The following is a 17,229-nucleotide window of genomic DNA, read 5'->3' on the forward strand; positions in this document are numbered from 1 at the left end:
GGGCCGAGGGTCCTCGAGGCAGCACGGATTGACATCCTTGCAACCCTGCACAGTGGCTCGTATCGTCGCATGGAGTTCGTGCGTATACAACGATCAATATTAGGCCGCTCTACTAATTTGTTGTGCGTTCTTAACGTACAGAATTTCCCCACAGCCGCAACGCGGGTTGATAGGTCGGGGAAAGAATTGGTGCCCACTTATGCTTGTATTATGTACACATGATCACTTCTCTGAAATTGAAGAATTGGACGGACGGCGATACGGATGTTGTGCGCTCCCAGACAGGCATTCGATTGTTCTGAAACAGGCTTTCGTCGATACTGGGTGCATCAAATTGTATTCGGGCACTGCATGTCAAATGGACACATGTGTTTCGCAAGCTCATGATCACCACGAACAGCTAATTATATGGCGTAGAGTCGTTAACGGGTACAATAAGTATCAGTGAGGTGCAAGTGAGGTGCGGTACAAGAAACAGCGACCACTGATGAAAGGCCGAAGGAGCAGTATAATACAGTACTGTACGTATCTACAGAATGACTCAAGAGGACCACACAAAGCGCGAGTAGACGACACGATGGCGCGTATTATGAATGCCATTGCGAGAAACGGGGATCAGTGAGCAGTGCCATCATAACCCTCTTGACATACTGACACGATAGAAACAGATAGACCATTAGCAACCACTATTGACGGTGCTGCTCGTCGTCTCCTGTCAGATGCGTACCGAGCGACAATTGAGTGACCGTGAAAAAAGACGACGGATTGCAAGGAACCATACCGTGTATTGACCACCCGCGTGATATCGGCTTCAACACGCCGGCCAGTCCACGCGCAACATCCGCCAGTCACGCCCTAGTCGAGGATTGGAAATCGAGGTCACCGACTCGAAATTGACCTGAATCTCCCTCGAAAACCACGGTCGACGCCGCGCCCCAGCCCCACATCCGGGGCAGTATTCCGCGACTAGATAGCGAATGCCCAGATTCGTCTGTCTAGTCGCGAAAGACTGTATCAGAGACGTGCTGTCCGACCCAGGCCCGCGGCAGGGCATCTGGACGTGCAGCACGAGGTTCGGGCACGCCAGCTTTGGCGGTTTGGATCCGCAGCACTCGAGTGCGTCGAGCAGGCTCGCAAGCCCTTGCGTGTCCACGTAGAGGTGTTCAAGAGCCGGTGCCCTGTGTAGGAAGTCGAACAGCGCCGTCGGGGTGCTGGCGAATAGCGCGGGGCTATCCCGTAGGACTACGTGGAGCTCGCGGAGCTGGTCCATTGCGAGCATCCGTGGCAGGGCGGTGCCCCACTCCTCATCCACCGAGGTAAAGTTGTCGATGAATATACCAGTAGATTGTCCTTCGCAAATTACGGTGCGCCGTATTCCTGATCCCTTGATCAGGAGCTTGGTTACGCCGGCTACCAACGGCAGCCTAGACAGCTGGTCCAAGAGGTCGCCGTCGAGAGGTAGAACATTGATCAATCGCACGCACGTCTCCGGGTCCAGACGTATGTGTGAGATGAAGCGTTTGACACCCGCGCTCGACATGTGCTTCAGCACTAGTCTTCGCAAATGGCGGAGGCGCACTAGCGCATTGCACTGCGGAGATTCGAGGACATCGTGATCAACAAGGCTGTCCACCAACACCAGGTCTGTCAGGCTTGGGCTCGCAGCCAACAAAGGCAGTATCATCTGTATAGAGTTCTTCCCGCAGCAATCTGCGAGGTAGAGGTGCGTGAGTGTCGACGTTTGGAGTGTGGGAATCCAATTAAGGGAGTCGAGAGAGAGGCGACGCAAGCTTGGAGTGTGCCCTCGAAATACTACGGAGTAAACTTGGCTTGGCTCGGTCGTCGTCATGCCTAGTGTCCCGGTGAGACTGAGGCTCTCAAGAAAATACGCGGGCTGCTGCAAGTATTTTTAGAAAGCTCGATGGTGATCCCGTCGTACCGTATCTCCTTTATTGGCTTGTTGCTTTGGAGGAGCGCGTTCATAGGGCGGGTGGGTTCGCGTGTAATCGTGAGCGTGAGCGGCATTATGCCAGCCCTCTCGGCCGGGACGCGTACTTGATCTAGACGTCTTCGCGAATCATCGATCCTATCCCAGAGCGCAGGTGTATCGACGATGATAGCGCGCCAATGGCGACAGACGTGCGACGCTCGAACGAGCCAGTCTATCCGCACGACTACAGGGTCCCAGATGCTCGTCCCAGGTGTATCCCGTTTGCGAGGCTGAAGACGGACATAATGGAAGATCAATGTGAGGATCTCTGTGGGAAGCTTGTGGTTAACGAGGACCCGTGCGTTCGGGCCCTCTACCAACAACATGATAGTCGACAGAAGCTCCTTTCGCACCATAGCGTCCTATCCATGCTCTAAACTCAACAGATGCTTTACAGTCAGATTTACGCGAAATTCTCACCAGTTGTGGGCTGAATGACAGGCTTCAGTAGAATCGACGCAGGTGCAACGGCCGACATACCAAATGGTCGACTTCCCTGATATAACTTCGTTCGGAGGACATCTACCAGCCCAACGGTCGACCTGCGGCTCATCTCCTGCTCGAAGTCTCGTAGGGTATATACCATGCTTGCTATCGGTAGTGTAAGCGTGGTATATACTCGCGCGAGACGAAGCTAGCGAAGTCTTACCTAGAAGCGACGTCGTACCGGACACTGGTCAGCGATGGTTGGTCGCTGCAGCTGAGTGGGTGTGGAACTCCTACCCATAGATATGAAGAACGAGCGCTGCATCTCCACACGAGGTAGGCATGCTCATGATGGACGCGCCGATTGCCCACGATCCAGTCATGTGCACACAGAACGGTGGATAGAAGATCCGAAGGACATCCACTGCACGGTGACTGCAGGCAACAAAGCATATACAGTCGAAATCTCGTACTGCTTGTCCGATTCAATCACAAATTGCATTCTTGACCGGTTCCAACACGCGGTACAGACTTCGTCCACCGTCGACATGGCCAATAACCAAGATGTCCTCTTCTGACCGCTTATCAGGCATCTTGCACGTAGTTCTCTAAACAAGGACGCGAACTCGGTCTCCAAATGAACGGACACCCGGGACACGCCCTGCTGGCCTCCGACACGGCCCACCCACCAGACTTCAGCGTACCTCCATCGAGGGATTTGGAACGTCACGGTGAAAGAACTGCGCCTAGCGGCCTAAGCCGGCAATCTGTGTGAGCTGCTGAAAACCTTCAGTGCCCCCCATGCGAGCTGCTACCGGGACAAGAAATCATCTATTGGTGTCACTTTCAGGTTGAGCATACTAGCATTCCGTCGTGGTGTTTCTGTCTTCTGTCGCAAACTACACGTCAGGTCCCTGTGAGGTACTAGTACTGCGCGACGGAGTGATCTCAACAGCCAGAATGACGGACCAAGCTTCAAGCTCTACGGTTGACGGCGTGTTTATAGACCTGTGCTTTCTGCTCACCAGATCGACGGGCTTGACGACGAGTCTGTAAGACTCAGGCTCGTGACTGATGCGTGAGCCTAGATTAGCAGTCGAAAATACGACATAACATCTTGATGATTGTATCTACGGAGCGGGTATGATGGGGACCCACTGGTGGTAAACCTGGTCGGGGTCGTACTTCTTTTTGACCTCCTGCAGGTGCGCATAGTGCTTGCCAAACACGAGCCTCGCCTTGTCCGCGGCGTCCTTTGACACCGTTTCATCGTCTTGATTTGCGTACCCGGCCTGCTGCTCCACGGAGAGCTGCGGGTTTGATCTCTTGATAAGGCCAATGAGCTCGTACACCATCTCGCGACCGCGCTTCAAGTTTTCCGGCGTATCCTCGACCCAAAGCGCGTTGACGAGCATGAACGGGGCGGCGACGTGGCGGAACGGGGTTTCCTCGCTGTGTTTGGCAGTGATCTGGTGGAGCGGGAAGCACTCAAACGGGACCATCGGGTTCGGGCCAGGCCTGGCGATGAGCTCGGCGACACGGTCTAACGCCTTGAGCACGGTATTCGGGCTTGCAATGCGCAACACTTTGCTAATAGACACCATGACCGTGATATGCGACCGGGTTCTGTGAGGCACGTCAGATGAATGGCCATACGGGCAACAAGGGACTGCAAGAACGGCACCTGCAGCGCGTTGGCGACCTCATATGGGATTTCCCTCACTTGATCATCGATGGGACCGATGTCAAAGAGCTTCCTGTAGAATGCTCGGCCCTCCACCTCGGGCCGTTATAGAAGAAGATGACGAGCATGACAGGCTTGCCGTTGGGCCCGACAACCGCTGTCTGGATCTGCGGGGACTTGTTGCCCGGGTCGTCCCACCACCCCACACTGGAAGTGACCTCAGTCAGCGCCTTGAGCTAACTACGGTCAGAGATTGTGACGCTGGCGAAGACGGTTTGGGGCTGGTCGTGGAGCTGGAAAACGGACTCAGAGACGACTATGAAGTTGGACCCGCCACCGCGAATGCCCATAATAGATCGTTGTTCTTTGACTTGCTCGCCTTTACGACCAATCCATCAGCGAGAACAACGGTGGCCTAGGGACACATGCACATGAGGATACATGCAGTGCCAAGCTGAATGGGACTTACTTCGAGGACGTTGCCGAGGGTGAGTCCGTAACACAGGGATAGCCTCTGCCCAGCTGCGCCAATCTATGTCAGGCATCAGTGAACGCCTAGTCACACTGTGCGGAAAGTAGTGAGACATACGTGGTTGACCATACCGCGGCCATGCTCAATTGTGGCCTTGTCGACGTTCTCCCAGATCGGTCCGCCGCCAACATAGCCAATTTTTCGCTCAGGGTCGACGCGGGCGTGTTTGAAGTAGCGGCTGAGGTCGATGACAAGACCGCCCTCAGTGGAGGATGCGCCTGCGGGGTTGTGCCCATACCAGTGGTCAAGCGACTTTCTCCATGGGCATGGGATAACACAAACCCATCAGCGGGTGATAGATCCATTGGGTGGGAAGACTGCGCTCCTTCCGTGCGCAAGGATACATTCGTAATAGGTGCAATGGGTGATGCTCCACAGTTAAGATTCGCATTGAGGTGTAGTACGGGTAGACACCAGTAGTATACCAGACGTAGCAAAAAGCATCGGAAAAACTGTTCCTCGCGGCTTATGTCGCAAGGTGGTGGAGGGTTACACCAGCCAACAATGAGCACCCCGAGAGTCGTTCTGCGTCCCCGCGAGCGCCTGCATATCTCCTGGGTCCTAAGACAAGCGAGAAGCAAGTGACTCTAAGGCGGAGACGGGAAATGACATTGTTGAAGAGAACAGGGAGTGGGCGCGCGGCTTCATATACCTGCGGGTTGTTTGGTCTTGTGTGCGTTGTGGCGAGACCGCGACGGTCCGACTATCACGGCGCTTCGCAGCGCCCTCGAGCTTCACACCTCCATTTCGTCGTCTTCCGTATAGTAAGTGCCACATTCATATCGCAGCTAAGGAAATATTGAAGAAGCTAGCCTACTTTCATAGTTTGACGAATGGCTGTTTCCACGCGTCGCTTACAGAAGGAGCTCGCAGATCTCAAGAATCAAGGAACGCCAGTAGGTGCGTCCTCGCGCGACCTGCCTTTCGGTATAGACTGACAAACAGGGAAACAGGTATTAACCTGTTGAGTGCCGATAACTTTGAGGAATGGTTCCTGTCTCTGGAGGTTCTCGGTGATACTGTCTTTGCGGTGAGTCTCTTCTCCTCGCCACCCGGAAACATCGCACTCATGATGTACATCGCAGGGCGAGGTATTCTGCCTCAGGTTCCGGTTCGACAACCAATATCCGATTTCGTCGCCAGCAGTCCAATTTGTGGTAGATGACAAGTGGAAATCCCCGATGCACCCAGTAAGTCGCCAACGTCCTGAAGTCCGGTAGATGCGCCTCGTGCTTATATACGCCGCTGCGCTCATAGCATGTATACACCAATGGACACGTAAGTTCCTCTCAATATGTTGACGATCTTTGTGTTTGACGTTATCCCTGCGTCATTAGATATGTGCCTCCATTCTGGGTAACGAGTGGTCACCTGTGCTGAGCGTTGTTGCCGTCTGCGTGACCCTGCAGAGCATGCTGGCATCCTGCAAGGTTAGTGCCACGATTCCCAGTGTATAGACAGCAGCTGAATTCTACACTGGACGGTGTGCAGAAGAAGGAGCTGTGAGTATTTGCCTGTACCGACGTCCGGCAGCGTCAGATCTCATCATGTCCTTAGACCTCCTGGAAACGATCGATACGTCCGACACGCCCCCGATAATCCGAAGAAGGTTCGTGCGATCCCTTCACAACCATGTTCCAGAACTCATGATCTCGTGATAGACTCGCTTCGAGTATGATGGTATGTATTTCTTACTATAGAGGTGTTCCACAACTGACAGACTGGCCAACGTTGTGTAGACGACACGTAAGTCTGGTTTTCCCGTCGTAGGGCGCGTGGCTGATACCATCATGTCCAGTGTATAACTATCTAATGGGCTTCTGGGATTCCAGTCGAGATTGTACAACATTTTTTACACTGATGCTTTGTATCGCAGCTGCTGGACATAGACACACCTTTGAGACTCGCGAATGCGCATGTACCTTGACCACACGCCCGTCTGTTCAGTAATTGTATTTGCTCCTTGTCGGGATTTCTAGTGTATGTTGACGACATTCAACGGCCCTCTCAGTCCGTCCGCCTATTAATCATCGCGATCCAAGCCTATCTCAACTTCGAGTTATGCAACACACGTCCCTTGGCATCCACCCTCGTCATGGACCCAGTCTCGCCAGCCATGAAATCCCTCCCGCTCAGTGCATCTAACGCAACCCTAGCAAAGCCCGCCGACGTCCCCGCTCCTCCCGTTCCTTGCTGTAGCGTCTGCGCCCTCTGCACCAGCGCGTCCATCTTCACCTTGTAGGTGGCGACCCAGCTCTTCGCCTGTGCCACGGCGCGAGCGTCGGGTGCAGGCTGAATGCCGCTCGCTTCCTCGGGAGTTGAAGTGGCACAGAGGTGCGATAGCTCTGCGACTGACAAGGGGGAGCAGATCAGCCATGTTCGACGATGGGGTCGAGAGGAGACGGTGGAGGACGGGTGTCAGCTTGCACCAGTTGCGCTTGATGTAGTACTGGGCACGCCACGTTTCAACGTAAGGACCGGACGCCGACGGGAATTCTGACACTCACAATCGTTTGGTCGTGATCCCATTCTGTGATGGGTTCATCGAGGACGGTCCTAGTAACGCCCTTCAATTCGCTGTATTGTACCAGGTCTCCGAGCTACATCAGATCCGTCAACTAGGTTCCCCGCATACATCTCAAGCAGACCTACTTGGAATACAGCGACGTATCGCAGCGCACCCACAGTATCTTCGACGTCCAGCAGACTGGGACTGACGCAGGCCAGGATCAACAGCTTGTTGGCCTGCTTCCTCGCCACGGGTTGTGCGAGTCTGCGGACAACACGGCGCGGACGCAGTCTTTGAGGACCGACAGGGACTTGTTCGCTGTGGACAGTGAGTTCCAGTGTCAGTTACTAAATACTAATCTATCGTCACTTACTCTCGATGGACTCCTTCATTGTGGCCATGTCGTTTTGGACGAGGAGGCTCGATCGCTCGGATCCTTTCGTATCGTTAGGATGGTGAAGAAGTGTTGCGAGGTGAGTACGAACCTGCAAGGTCCACAACATTGGAATGCGACCTCCTCGAGTTGTTGTCCTTAGAACAGATGTGCAGACGGATTATGGAGTGCGACCTGCTTAATGTTTATATGCGGCCTGCATGCTCACTGTACTGGCACTCACCTGCTGCTAGTACTGTTCTTGAAAGTGCTTCTGGTCAGGCGTAGCTGCTTCGCTCGGCCGATGAGGTCCAGCAGGACGGCTAGCGAAGGAGCCTCGTGTCTGCTCAGGCCACCATACTGCACTTCGCTCGCGCCGGTGACAATGATCTTTACAGGAGCGAGCGGTGGGTCAGACAATAAATCGAAGGCGGAATTGCCTCTGATCTCGAACGCCTCGATGTAGACAGCGTATTGTCCACTCTGATCTACCTCCGTCCAGACTTGCTGGACGACTCTATCTGTGGCCGAGATAGAGATGAGACGAAGCCGAGGAAAATGTTGAAGATCCACCTTCCAAAGCGGTCGTGCTGAACGTCTTGCCAGTGCCCGTCTGCCCGTAAGCGAGAATGGACAGCTCGCGCGTGTTGAACTGCAAACACTGTCGGACGGCTCGCGATACATCTATGCCTTCATACACAGCGTCGTTTTCGACATCACTGCCAAACACCGCATTGGCCTTGGAACTCTTCGTCGAAAACCGGCCACTTGCGCACGAGCGTCAGCACAGTCCGTTCTCTCAAATATTCTGGAACACCCCACTCAAGCGCACGCACTAGGGGTTGCGTAAAATGGAGCGTACGAGGCTCTTGCACATCAACCAGGGAGAAGGCCCCGCATGCATAGTCCTTATCGAGCAACGGGCGCCGGACCCTGATGAAGGTCTCTACAAGACCACCGGACTGCTGCGAAGAAGAAGATTGCTCCGGCTGCCAGGTCGAACGGTGGTTCGAGTTTGTATCAGTGCCTTGTTCTATACAAAGCAAGGTCATGAGCACAAAACGCGATCTATCCCTGGAAAGCTGAAACATTGAAATCACGTACATGGAACACGCACTTCACATTGTCAGTCAGCTGTGTCTCCATTATGACCACGGGGAGACGGGGGGCTGTTGTTCGATGGTATACGCAACTTGGTATTGGTCCCACTTATCTATAGCGCCTACAGTCGCCAGTCTGTACGCGTGGATCGGGCCCGAAGTTGTCATGCCTATCACTATGTTCTGGTACCAGTAGTGTGAGTCAGGGTCGGACGTGTGACCGCGCGAATGATCGCATTCGGACGCATTATCGATAGCTCCGCTGACCTACCAGGGCAGGCTTCATGTGTGGAACGCACCCAGTCAAATACCACATCGGCCGGTGGCGACTGCATGGCTACATCACTCGAAAGCTCGGGTATTTAGCAGATGACTTGACATACAAGCACAACATCGTGGTCAGAGCAAGAGCAACACACAAGTAAATGATAATAATACACTCGGCTCTCCGAAGGCCAAATCAGTGTCGTGTCCCAAAGAAAATAGAAGGTGATCGTCGCCGAGCACACCAGTAAACCAGACTACGGAGGCATTCAGTACCTAAGCAGTGCGCACAAGATACGACGCACCTGGAGATACTCCCGAGGTACCGGTGTTGGCGGGGTCAGCAACACCCGCCGCAACCCTCACCACAACCACACCGCCCTGCGGGGCATCCACAACCCCCGGCACATCCACATTCAAGTGGAGGAAGCGAGACGAGTCCAAACGCTGCGACGCGTTCCTCGCGCTCCTTCGCATCGCCTCTGAACAACGTCGTAGGATAAATCGTCACGTTCATCGCGTCCAAACCCGCCGTGCGCGTAGCAGGTGGGAGCGGGAGAGCGGCAGCACGGGCGAAAAACGCGTCGATGAAATTCGGCTGTGCACTCGACCCAGGTTTAAGGCTAGAAGACGAGCCTGCGCGCGGGGATGGCAGCGCTACCCCGTTCTCGTTGTCCACGCACGTCCCGCACCCGTCCGCGCAATCGTGAAAGTCCTTCGACGCGTGGCCACGACCTCGGTGCTGGACACACCCCGGGCATGTACATTCGACACCGCAGCAGCATTCGGATCCAGCTAATGAGGTGATCTCGCGCAGAGGTGGGATGGGCGGAAAGACAGGAACAGCAAATGTTCCACCTGGTCGACCGTCCGGCGTGCCAGAATAGCGAATGGGAGGAAGTTCTAGGCTTTCTTCTGTGTGCGAATGTATATGCGTAGACGAGTTTGCCTCATTGGAGCTGGATCTGCGCCGTTTTCGCTGCAGCGAGCACTGCTCGGGTGAGAGATGGCCGGAGAGGTGTTTTGGCGGTTGACCGGTGGCCAATGTCGCGCAATGATGCTTTCCGTGCCCTGGCGCACTATCGCCGACAGCGAATGCCACTAGGGAAGGGCTGATTTCGTTGCCGACGGAAAGATGTTCATGCCTAGAATGGATATCTGCAGCTGCCGCCAGAGCGGCGAGCCCGTTCTGAGGACGCTGGTCTGGGCGTATCGACGTGTCAGCGCTATATGGGTGCATAGCCGCCTTGAGACAGAGACAACCGGGGGCACCGCAGTCGCACGAGCTTGAAGAACTGTCTACGGGTATGGAGATAGTAAATGAGTCCGTTCCTGCGCAGGGCAATGTAGACAAACCGTCAGAGCTAGGTCCCACTATCGACGTACTGTCTGCTAGTTCGGGCAGCAAGCTCTTGAGACCATTGGGTAGCGCAGGAGCGATGGGCTTGAATCGACGTGCTACACAGTTCAAGAATTAACGAGGGAGGACAGTCGGGGCCATGTGTACGCACACTTGCTCGGTGAAGAACTAGCAACCTGAGGCTGTTGAGATTCTGCGGACGATGCACAGGCGCAAGTGCATTTGTTGTGCATTCGCTTCGTCTTCCGTAGCTCCCTACATCTTTCGCATTGAGAGACTGGCCGTCCTTTCTTCTTGATCTCGAAGAGAGGTCGGTCGGTGTGCTGGCATGATGAGGAGCGATGGCCTTTGATGCACGATTCACTTTGAGGTCGTCGGCGATTATAACAAGGTTATAGACGATTGAAATTGGGCTTACCATGCAAACTTCTGATCATTCACGAAAACCTGGTAGCCCTACATAAGTCGGTTATAACATAGCCTAAACGCGGTGCTCACCATGATCTAGTTGCGCTCTTCTGGCGCAAGTGGACGGACGAAACAAGCCTAGGAAGGATCGACCTTCAATAAGTATCTGAGCGGGACGCTGGAAGCATGATCAGAGCGGTTTCCCGGGTCCTCTCGGGACTGACGAGGTACGCGGTCACGCCTCGCGCGTCACAGGCGCCACAAATGCGGCAAGATCCGTGACATGTGACACACCTGTGACAATCAACATCCCGCGGGCAACCTGCCAGGGCCAATCGTGCACCGAGAGTTGGTGAGAGTCGCCTGGCGCTGAGGACCCGCGAGGTGCTGCCAAAATATGCTTTGATATGCGGAGACGTTGAAGGGTTCGCTGTCCTTACGTTCACGGTGCACGTACCGGCTCATACTCGATGAACACTTCGATACTTGCTTTCAGCGTGCTTGAGGAACTTGAAGCACGGAGGGACTGGAGGTATATACCGGCGGTCGTCGCTGGTCAGCTTCAAAGCTTCAAGCTTGAAGTGCAACAGAATGCAGACCCGGATGATAGAGTACGAAACAGCCCGACCTATGCAGTCCAGACGTGTACCAGCGCGTGTGCTCGTGGGCCTGGATATCTACTAGTAGCTGGCAGGTGTAGGCATTAGGCAAGACAATAGTGCGACTGCTGCGGTCATACCTCAAGGCCTCGCACCTGGGTGCTACTATGAACCAACGTTCGACCTGACAGTGCGTCGAGTACGACTGAGGCAATTGTGCGTTGGATGGAGCATGAGATCGACTGGGTACCTGCCCAGACGTGAATTTGACTCCGGACTACATCGCCGAGTACCCTACAGTTGAATGTGGTGGTGCGCTGTGACACGAGTGCGAGCAGGAGAACGTCTGCAGAGCACTGCAGGCTGGATTCTCTACCACGCCCACGCACAAATGCCTCAATCACTACTAGGATTGCCTAATTTAGTATGCAAGCCTACCGAGATGAGGATCGTCATCACGTGCGGATATACATCTCCGCCACGCCGAGGCTTGGAGCGCACTCTGTCCAGTCAGTCCTCTACCACAGTGACATACAGTACGTAACCCAGTGCTCGTGCTCTTTCGCTCTTTCAACGAATTGCATCTCGGATCTGCTAGGGGAGAAATAGCTGCCCAGGAGTCCGTAAGTTCGCGCGTTCAACCGTACTCGGAGTGGGCAGCCGCACAGAACATTGGTTTCTCTAGCACAACAGGCCGTGAAGTCTACGTTGCCGAGGGTCAATTAGATACGTGCAGGTAAGCAAGCAAACGAGTGAGTGGCTTCTGAACATGATGATCCTAGCTGCTGAGCGCCACAATTCAGTGCCGCGAGGTAAACGCAAGTCCAAGGCGTCGATCGGGAACCTTCGACCCAGAGGATGTCAAGCGGGTCAAACATACACGCATAGGCGTATGGGACTCTACGAAGAGAAACAACCGATACTAGGATGGAATATTCCCGGACGTCAACTCTCGAACATTATCTGGGGTGACCCGGAGCTTGCCATATGTATGGCGGATGATGAAAGACATTTCACAAATCAGGAACTGCTGGATCCTTGTACTACTATACGTTTTCGTTGAACTCGCCAGTCACTGCTACCAGCTGCCTCCTATGGTATCGTATCTCGCTACCACACGCCGAAGACACTGACCTCCTCCGTAGGTACTCTGGCCAACTATTAACAATTGTACGCATCATTCATATCGCTCCCCGCTTGACTGATTGAAATCCAGGTACAAACTGCATAGACACGCGTACCGTTGATAAGGACTTTCTTGTGCGCATCTCCGTCGGTCGCATGGGCTGCGCCGTGCTCGGCCGTCTACTTGGCCACGTCAAGAACACCTTGTCCTACCCCTATCAAACCGTCTCAGACAACACTACACAGTCCATCTGTTCCACGCGCGTGCTCGCTTGGATCTCCAACGTTCGAGGATCCCGCCGTTCAGCGCCAGCTCGAGGAAGCAAGTCAGGCGTCTCGAGGGGGCGTCGCATGGGACACTTTTCTATGACGACATCCGCCGTGTCTACTGCGCTGCATATCATGTCTGAGGTGTCGATGCTAGCGGCGATCCTGAAGGATCAGCCAGATGGCATGTTGCTGGCAACGATCAGCTTGTCGCAGAGTCTCCTCGATTGGTTCCGAAGAGTAACTCAATTGACAGGGGTCAAGGCGGTAAGCCCTGTCTAGAATTGCACCCTTGTACACTTTGACGTTGATGTCAAACCCTGTAGTATGGGCCGCCACAACCCGCAACCAAGATTCATCAAGATGCAGGGGCTCAAACGCGTCGTGTCGTTCCCTGTCCACCGTAAGGAGTTCGTCTCCGGAATCTGCAGAATACTGTACATCTGGTGTGTCGACAAATATGATTGACGGTACGGGGGCTAATACTTCCTGCAGAATTTAGAGAAGCCGCTCAGCGTGTCGGTGACCAGGCAGGCGACTTCTGGGAGTCAGGCGCGAATGGAAACCCGTCGTAGACTTCCTTTGCTTCCCTTCTGAAGGAGCCATGGAAGGAGCTTCCGCAGGTATGATAGCCACGCCGTGTCAAGGCTCGACTGACGCATGCAGATTGTTTTCACTCTCCGCGCAGTGCAATACCCAGCGTCTATTCCGGTCTCCCTTGCATCCCTCAACCTCATTCAGCACACCGCGTCCAGCTTCGGGTGGACTGTGTACCGATTCTTCGATCAGTTCGGGTCCATTGCAGACCAGCTTGCTACTGTGCGCAAGATGTATGACATCGTCAATATCCCGAACCGGGTACCTGACGGGACCGTGCCGTTCCCCGAAGACGCACAAAAAGCGAAATCAGGCATCACTGTAGAGTTCAGGTATACACATTGAGAGATTTGTCGGAACAGCGCTGACCGAGGCGTAGGAACGTATCGTTCCGCTACCCTGATCTGACGACTGGGCTTGCGAGATGTCTCGTTCAAGCTTTTGCCTGGCCAGCTATGTGTGCGTCTGCCCCGCTGTGCGTGCGGCTCGCGCATTGAACACGTCATCCAGGTCATCGTCGGTGCTAACGGATCGGGCAAAAGCACCGTGCTGAAGCTCATCATGCGCCTCTACGATGTCGAGGAGGGCGAGATCCTGATTGACGGCAGAATATCCGTGCTTTGAAGTTGACTGATCTCCGACAGTCGGTTTCGGTGCTCTTCCAGGACTACACGCACTTCCCTTTGTCGGTGAGCGCCAACATCTTGCTACAATCACATACATCTAACAAAGATATGATATGCAGATCCGCGACAACATCGCTTTAGGCAACCCAACTCATGCTACGAACGACGATCAAGTTCGATTGGCAGCAAAGCTCGGTGGCGCAGAAGAGTTCATCGAGCGCCTTCCCGAGGGTTTCGACACATACCTCGAGAGACCAGTGACCGACTACTACTCCGGACTCCCAGAAGGCACGAATTCCTTGTTCGGAAGGCCAGTGGAATATGCGGGCATCCGGGGCATCGCAGGGCTCCAGTCAAACTCGGGGCATACCCTGAGCGGAGGGCAGATGCAGAGGCTGGCAGTGTACGTCCCATCGACGTGTTGCGCCATTCTTCCTGAAACAGATTGTATCGCAGGGCCCGGACGTTCATGCGCTCGATAGTTGCCGAGGACAGCGCTGTAGGACTTCTTTTGTTTGATGAGCCCAGTGCGTCGCTAGACCCAACGGCCGAACATGGTACGTCCCTATCGCTCTGTATCGTCATGCGCGGCCGGCACTCATCCGCGCTTCTTGCTCATAGACCTCTTCACTCGTCTCAGACAACTGCGAGGTGACAAGACCATGTTGTTCTCTTCGCATCGCTTTGGAAACCTGACGAGACATGCGGATCTGATTTTGTACGCTGCTTCGTACGAGCTTCCTGGGGCGTCGCGGCTTACATCCTGTGTCCACAGATACATGAATGACTCCGCCATTGAAGAGACAGGGACACATGCCGAACTGCTTGCTCGAGATGGTAGTTACGCGAGGATATGGAAGCTGCAGGCACAAGCTTTCATTTAATCCAGAACCCCGTCGACAACGAATGTATGTTGCATAGGGATGATCAATATCTCACCAGTTCAATTTCTGCCCAGGTATGTCCTCACACGCAGACGATCGATGACTGCCTTCGACTCTCAGGTCTGCTGTCTAGTAGCGACGCTTGTTGGCCATGTTCGTGGGGATCATCCCTGATCCTGATAAACAGGTGGTTACGGGCCTCTAGCGCGAAAAGAGCGAACGATGGTTAATGTTGCTACTTAAGTTCATTGCGGGAGCTCGCCGGCGTGAAAATTCGACCCAAATCCCCCAGACGTCCACGCACGGGCTCAGCAGCGGGATGTGATGAGGTCAAGGAAGGTAGAAGAGATGTGATGCACTGCTAAGTGGGTCCGTAGGGCGGCCCGGGTATGCAAATCTCAGGTCGCGGTATGCATGGCTGCAAGTGAGGGCCTCATATTGGCGCATACAGTACAACATCACATAACGATACAGCTCTTTCCCGCCTCCGCAGACTTGTCATCTGCTTTCTTCGGCTCTGGGAATACAGGGGCGTAGCGGAGCAGCCACTCGAAGCTCCCCTCCGCCTTGTTCTCGAACGGCTCTTCGTCGAGGGCAATGCGTTTCCCGCTGCCAGCGTCCTTCACCCACTCCCACTTCCCGTCCTCGCGTTGCTTCGGCTCGAAGCCCTTCAGCGCGTGCGGCCGCCACTCCTGCCCCGCAGGCCGCGTCGTCCACCGCTCGCGCACACTCGCATGCACCACCTCCCGCGTGCGGTCGACCGGCCGGTCGTACGCGCCGGGCGTGCGATACAGCCACGTCCACGTCTGGCCCCGCTTGTACGAGTCGTACTGCTTCCCGCGCGCCCAGCCCTGGTACATGCGGTCGAACCCGTCCGGGTCCGACTCGCGGTGTTTGCTGCGGATCTTCCACGGCTGGTGGTCGAGGTCGACGCACATGTCGATGTACCGCTGGTCGAAGTCGAGGAACGGCCGACAGAGGTCCACCATCCATGCGAGCGTCAGGTCGGCGATCGTCTGATCGGGTAGCCCCCGCCCACGTTGGTGTGCACGCCCGGGAACCAGCATTGACGGAGGTCGATGGCTACGGGAAAACTGCGGTTAGGAATATGGTGTCAGCAGAGGGAGAAGGGGCGTACTTTTTGCAACTTCGTCGTCATCGGGGAGATACCACAACGTCGGAGTGAATGGGCCCCGGCATTCATCTAAGGCCAGCGCGTGGAAGGCGTGTTCAATACCTGCCAGAACATCATGACTCGGATACGACGTGTCAGTGGACGTAGCGGCGCACCGTGACAAGACTACCGTCGTAGTATGTGTAATCTCCGGTGACACCGCCCGCGTTCGTGAAGGGCTTCCACGGAATTCCCAAACTCGCGACGGTGTCCCAGCACCCCACGACCTTGATCTTGACCTTGAACACCCTGGGTACGTACTCTCCTTTCTCCGGCTTCCAGTACTTCTGATCGAGCTCAACGCTGTGCGCGAGCTGCTTCAGGTATACGTCGAATTTCTCCGGACCCCCGACGTATGCCTTGAACGCGGGCTTGAAGGCCCACGAGTACCTCTTGCTGAATACCCCAACGCGCGCGATGAAGTTCGCGAGGACGCGCGCCGTGAACGCGCCGCGGGAGAACCCGAAAATGAACAACTAAGTCACCCACAGGGTCAGCTTAAGGGCATGTACCATGGACAATCGAAACATGCACCTCGTCACCGGGGAGATAGTTGTTCATCACGAAGTTGTACCCATCCGCGATGTTGTTCTCGATGCCCTCGCCAATCGCGCCCTGGACGAGCTTGCCTGCGTTCAGGAACGTCGCGCCCAGGTCCGCCGTGCCAACACCGGACTGGTAGAACACGATCTGCTCCACGCCAGTCTTCCCGGGTTCGTTCAGCAGGGCATGCCCGAGGCGGTTGACATTTGTCGACACAGATAGGTCGCCGCGGCTCGCGGACTGGCCGGTGCCATCGCACGCGACGATGATGCGCTTCATATAGAGAGGTGTGCTTCAGAGAACTTGGGCAGCAGGGGGAAGAGCCAAAACAGACTGTCAGAAGCTGTGAATACGCGTGGGCCCGCCCAATTATTTGTACCAGTACCACGTCCCGTACCTGGCGTCCCAGGTACAGGCTGGTACGGACGATCAGGATGGACAGTAATCTCGATGGCGGCGAGGTGCAAACCATTGGCAGGCACTAGGAGCATCCGCCAATGAACGGAATGGAACCTTGGGCCTGAGGGACCAGTAGTAGCTGCGCGCCCTGGCGCTCACCCCACGTACAATTTAGTTCCTTGTTGCTTCCGTGCCTGCGTGCATCCACAGGATGATAGATCCGTCGAGCGTGCGCTACTGAGAACAGGAGACTAAGTCAACTCCGCGGATGTCTGTCCGAAAGTGACGAACCTCAGTTCAAGACCATGTCAAGTGTAAGTATCATCGTTCCTGTGCTATTGCGCCAGCCTGAGCGACGACAATATTGGC

The 17,229-nt window shown here is 55.0% G+C and overlaps 6 protein-coding genes across 6 annotated transcripts; 2 read left to right on the plus strand and 4 right to left on the minus strand.

Annotated features, from left to right (window-relative positions):
• Positions 1–811: 811 nt before the first annotated feature.
• On the minus strand, positions 812–2,346 carry B0H18DRAFT_1116428 (uncharacterized protein; the record flags this gene model as incomplete). The annotated part of the gene is made up of 2 exons (XM_048033428.1): positions 812–1,851; positions 1,890–2,346. 2 exons carry the CDS (start codon positions 2,344–2,346, stop codon positions 812–814), a joined length of 1,497 nt encoding a protein of 498 aa, XP_047896513.1.
• Positions 2,347–3,546: 1,200 nt separating this feature from the next.
• B0H18DRAFT_1116429 (uncharacterized protein) lies at positions 3,547–4,978 on the minus strand (the record flags this gene model as incomplete). The annotated part of the gene is made up of 7 exons (XM_048033429.1): positions 3,547–4,042; positions 4,096–4,173; positions 4,197–4,336; positions 4,438–4,515; positions 4,570–4,632; positions 4,690–4,850; positions 4,915–4,978. 7 exons carry the CDS (start codon positions 4,976–4,978, stop codon positions 3,547–3,549), a joined length of 1,080 nt encoding a protein of 359 aa, XP_047896514.1.
• Positions 4,979–5,370: 392 nt separating this feature from the next.
• Positions 5,371–6,633, plus strand: B0H18DRAFT_102209 (ubiquitin-conjugating enzyme/RWD-like protein). Its single transcript, XM_048029571.1, has 9 exons — positions 5,371–5,396; positions 5,445–5,532; positions 5,586–5,662; positions 5,718–5,822; positions 5,890–5,910; positions 5,970–6,062; positions 6,124–6,134; positions 6,190–6,241; positions 6,294–6,633. Exons 2-9 carry the CDS (start codon positions 5,466–5,468, stop codon positions 6,330–6,332), a joined length of 465 nt encoding a protein of 154 aa, XP_047896515.1. The 5' UTR covers positions 5,371–5,396; positions 5,445–5,465; the 3' UTR covers positions 6,333–6,633.
• Positions 6,634–8,735: 2,102 nt separating this feature from the next.
• On the minus strand, positions 8,736–10,840 carry B0H18DRAFT_990765 (uncharacterized protein). The gene is made up of 6 exons (XM_048045016.1): positions 10,737–10,840; positions 10,657–10,685; positions 10,390–10,601; positions 10,235–10,336; positions 9,184–10,177; positions 8,736–9,135 (listed from the first exon to the last, which is right to left on the minus strand). Exons 1-5 carry the CDS (start codon positions 10,737–10,739, stop codon positions 9,219–9,221), a joined length of 1,305 nt encoding a protein of 434 aa, XP_047896516.1. The 5' UTR covers positions 10,740–10,840; the 3' UTR covers positions 8,736–9,135; positions 9,184–9,218.
• Positions 10,841–11,671: 831 nt separating this feature from the next.
• B0H18DRAFT_990771 (P-loop containing nucleoside triphosphate hydrolase protein) lies at positions 11,672–14,811 on the plus strand (the record flags this gene model as incomplete). Its single annotated transcript, XM_048045017.1, has 19 exons — positions 11,672–11,781; positions 12,036–12,135; positions 12,156–12,189; positions 12,254–12,316; positions 12,372–12,415; positions 12,497–12,576; positions 12,603–12,655; positions 12,678–12,904; positions 13,001–13,040; positions 13,069–13,083; positions 13,133–13,155; positions 13,213–13,260; positions 13,304–13,566; positions 13,614–13,665; positions 13,745–13,849; positions 13,980–14,263; positions 14,317–14,417; positions 14,482–14,578; positions 14,636–14,811. The coding sequence occupies 19 exons, from the start codon at positions 11,672–11,674 to the stop codon at positions 14,742–14,744; spliced, it is 1,848 nt and encodes a 615-aa protein (XP_047896517.1). The 3' UTR covers positions 14,745–14,811.
• On the minus strand, positions 14,799–17,207 carry B0H18DRAFT_990782 (uncharacterized protein). The gene is made up of 5 exons (XM_048045018.1): positions 17,152–17,207; positions 16,453–17,097; positions 16,049–16,394; positions 15,893–15,981; positions 14,799–15,838 (listed from the first exon to the last, which is right to left on the minus strand). Exons 2-5 carry the CDS (start codon positions 16,738–16,740, stop codon positions 15,203–15,205), a joined length of 1,359 nt encoding a protein of 452 aa, XP_047896518.1. The 5' UTR covers positions 16,741–17,097; positions 17,152–17,207; the 3' UTR covers positions 14,799–15,202.
• Positions 17,208–17,229: the final 22 nt, after the last annotated feature.

This window comes from Fomitopsis serialis (genome assembly GCF_022376445.1).
Source record: "Fomitopsis serialis strain Sig1Antser10 chromosome Unknown B0H18scaffold_14, whole genome shotgun sequence".
In the NCBI taxonomy this organism is placed as follows: domain Eukaryota; kingdom Fungi; phylum Basidiomycota; class Agaricomycetes; order Polyporales; family Fomitopsidaceae; genus Fomitopsis; species Fomitopsis serialis.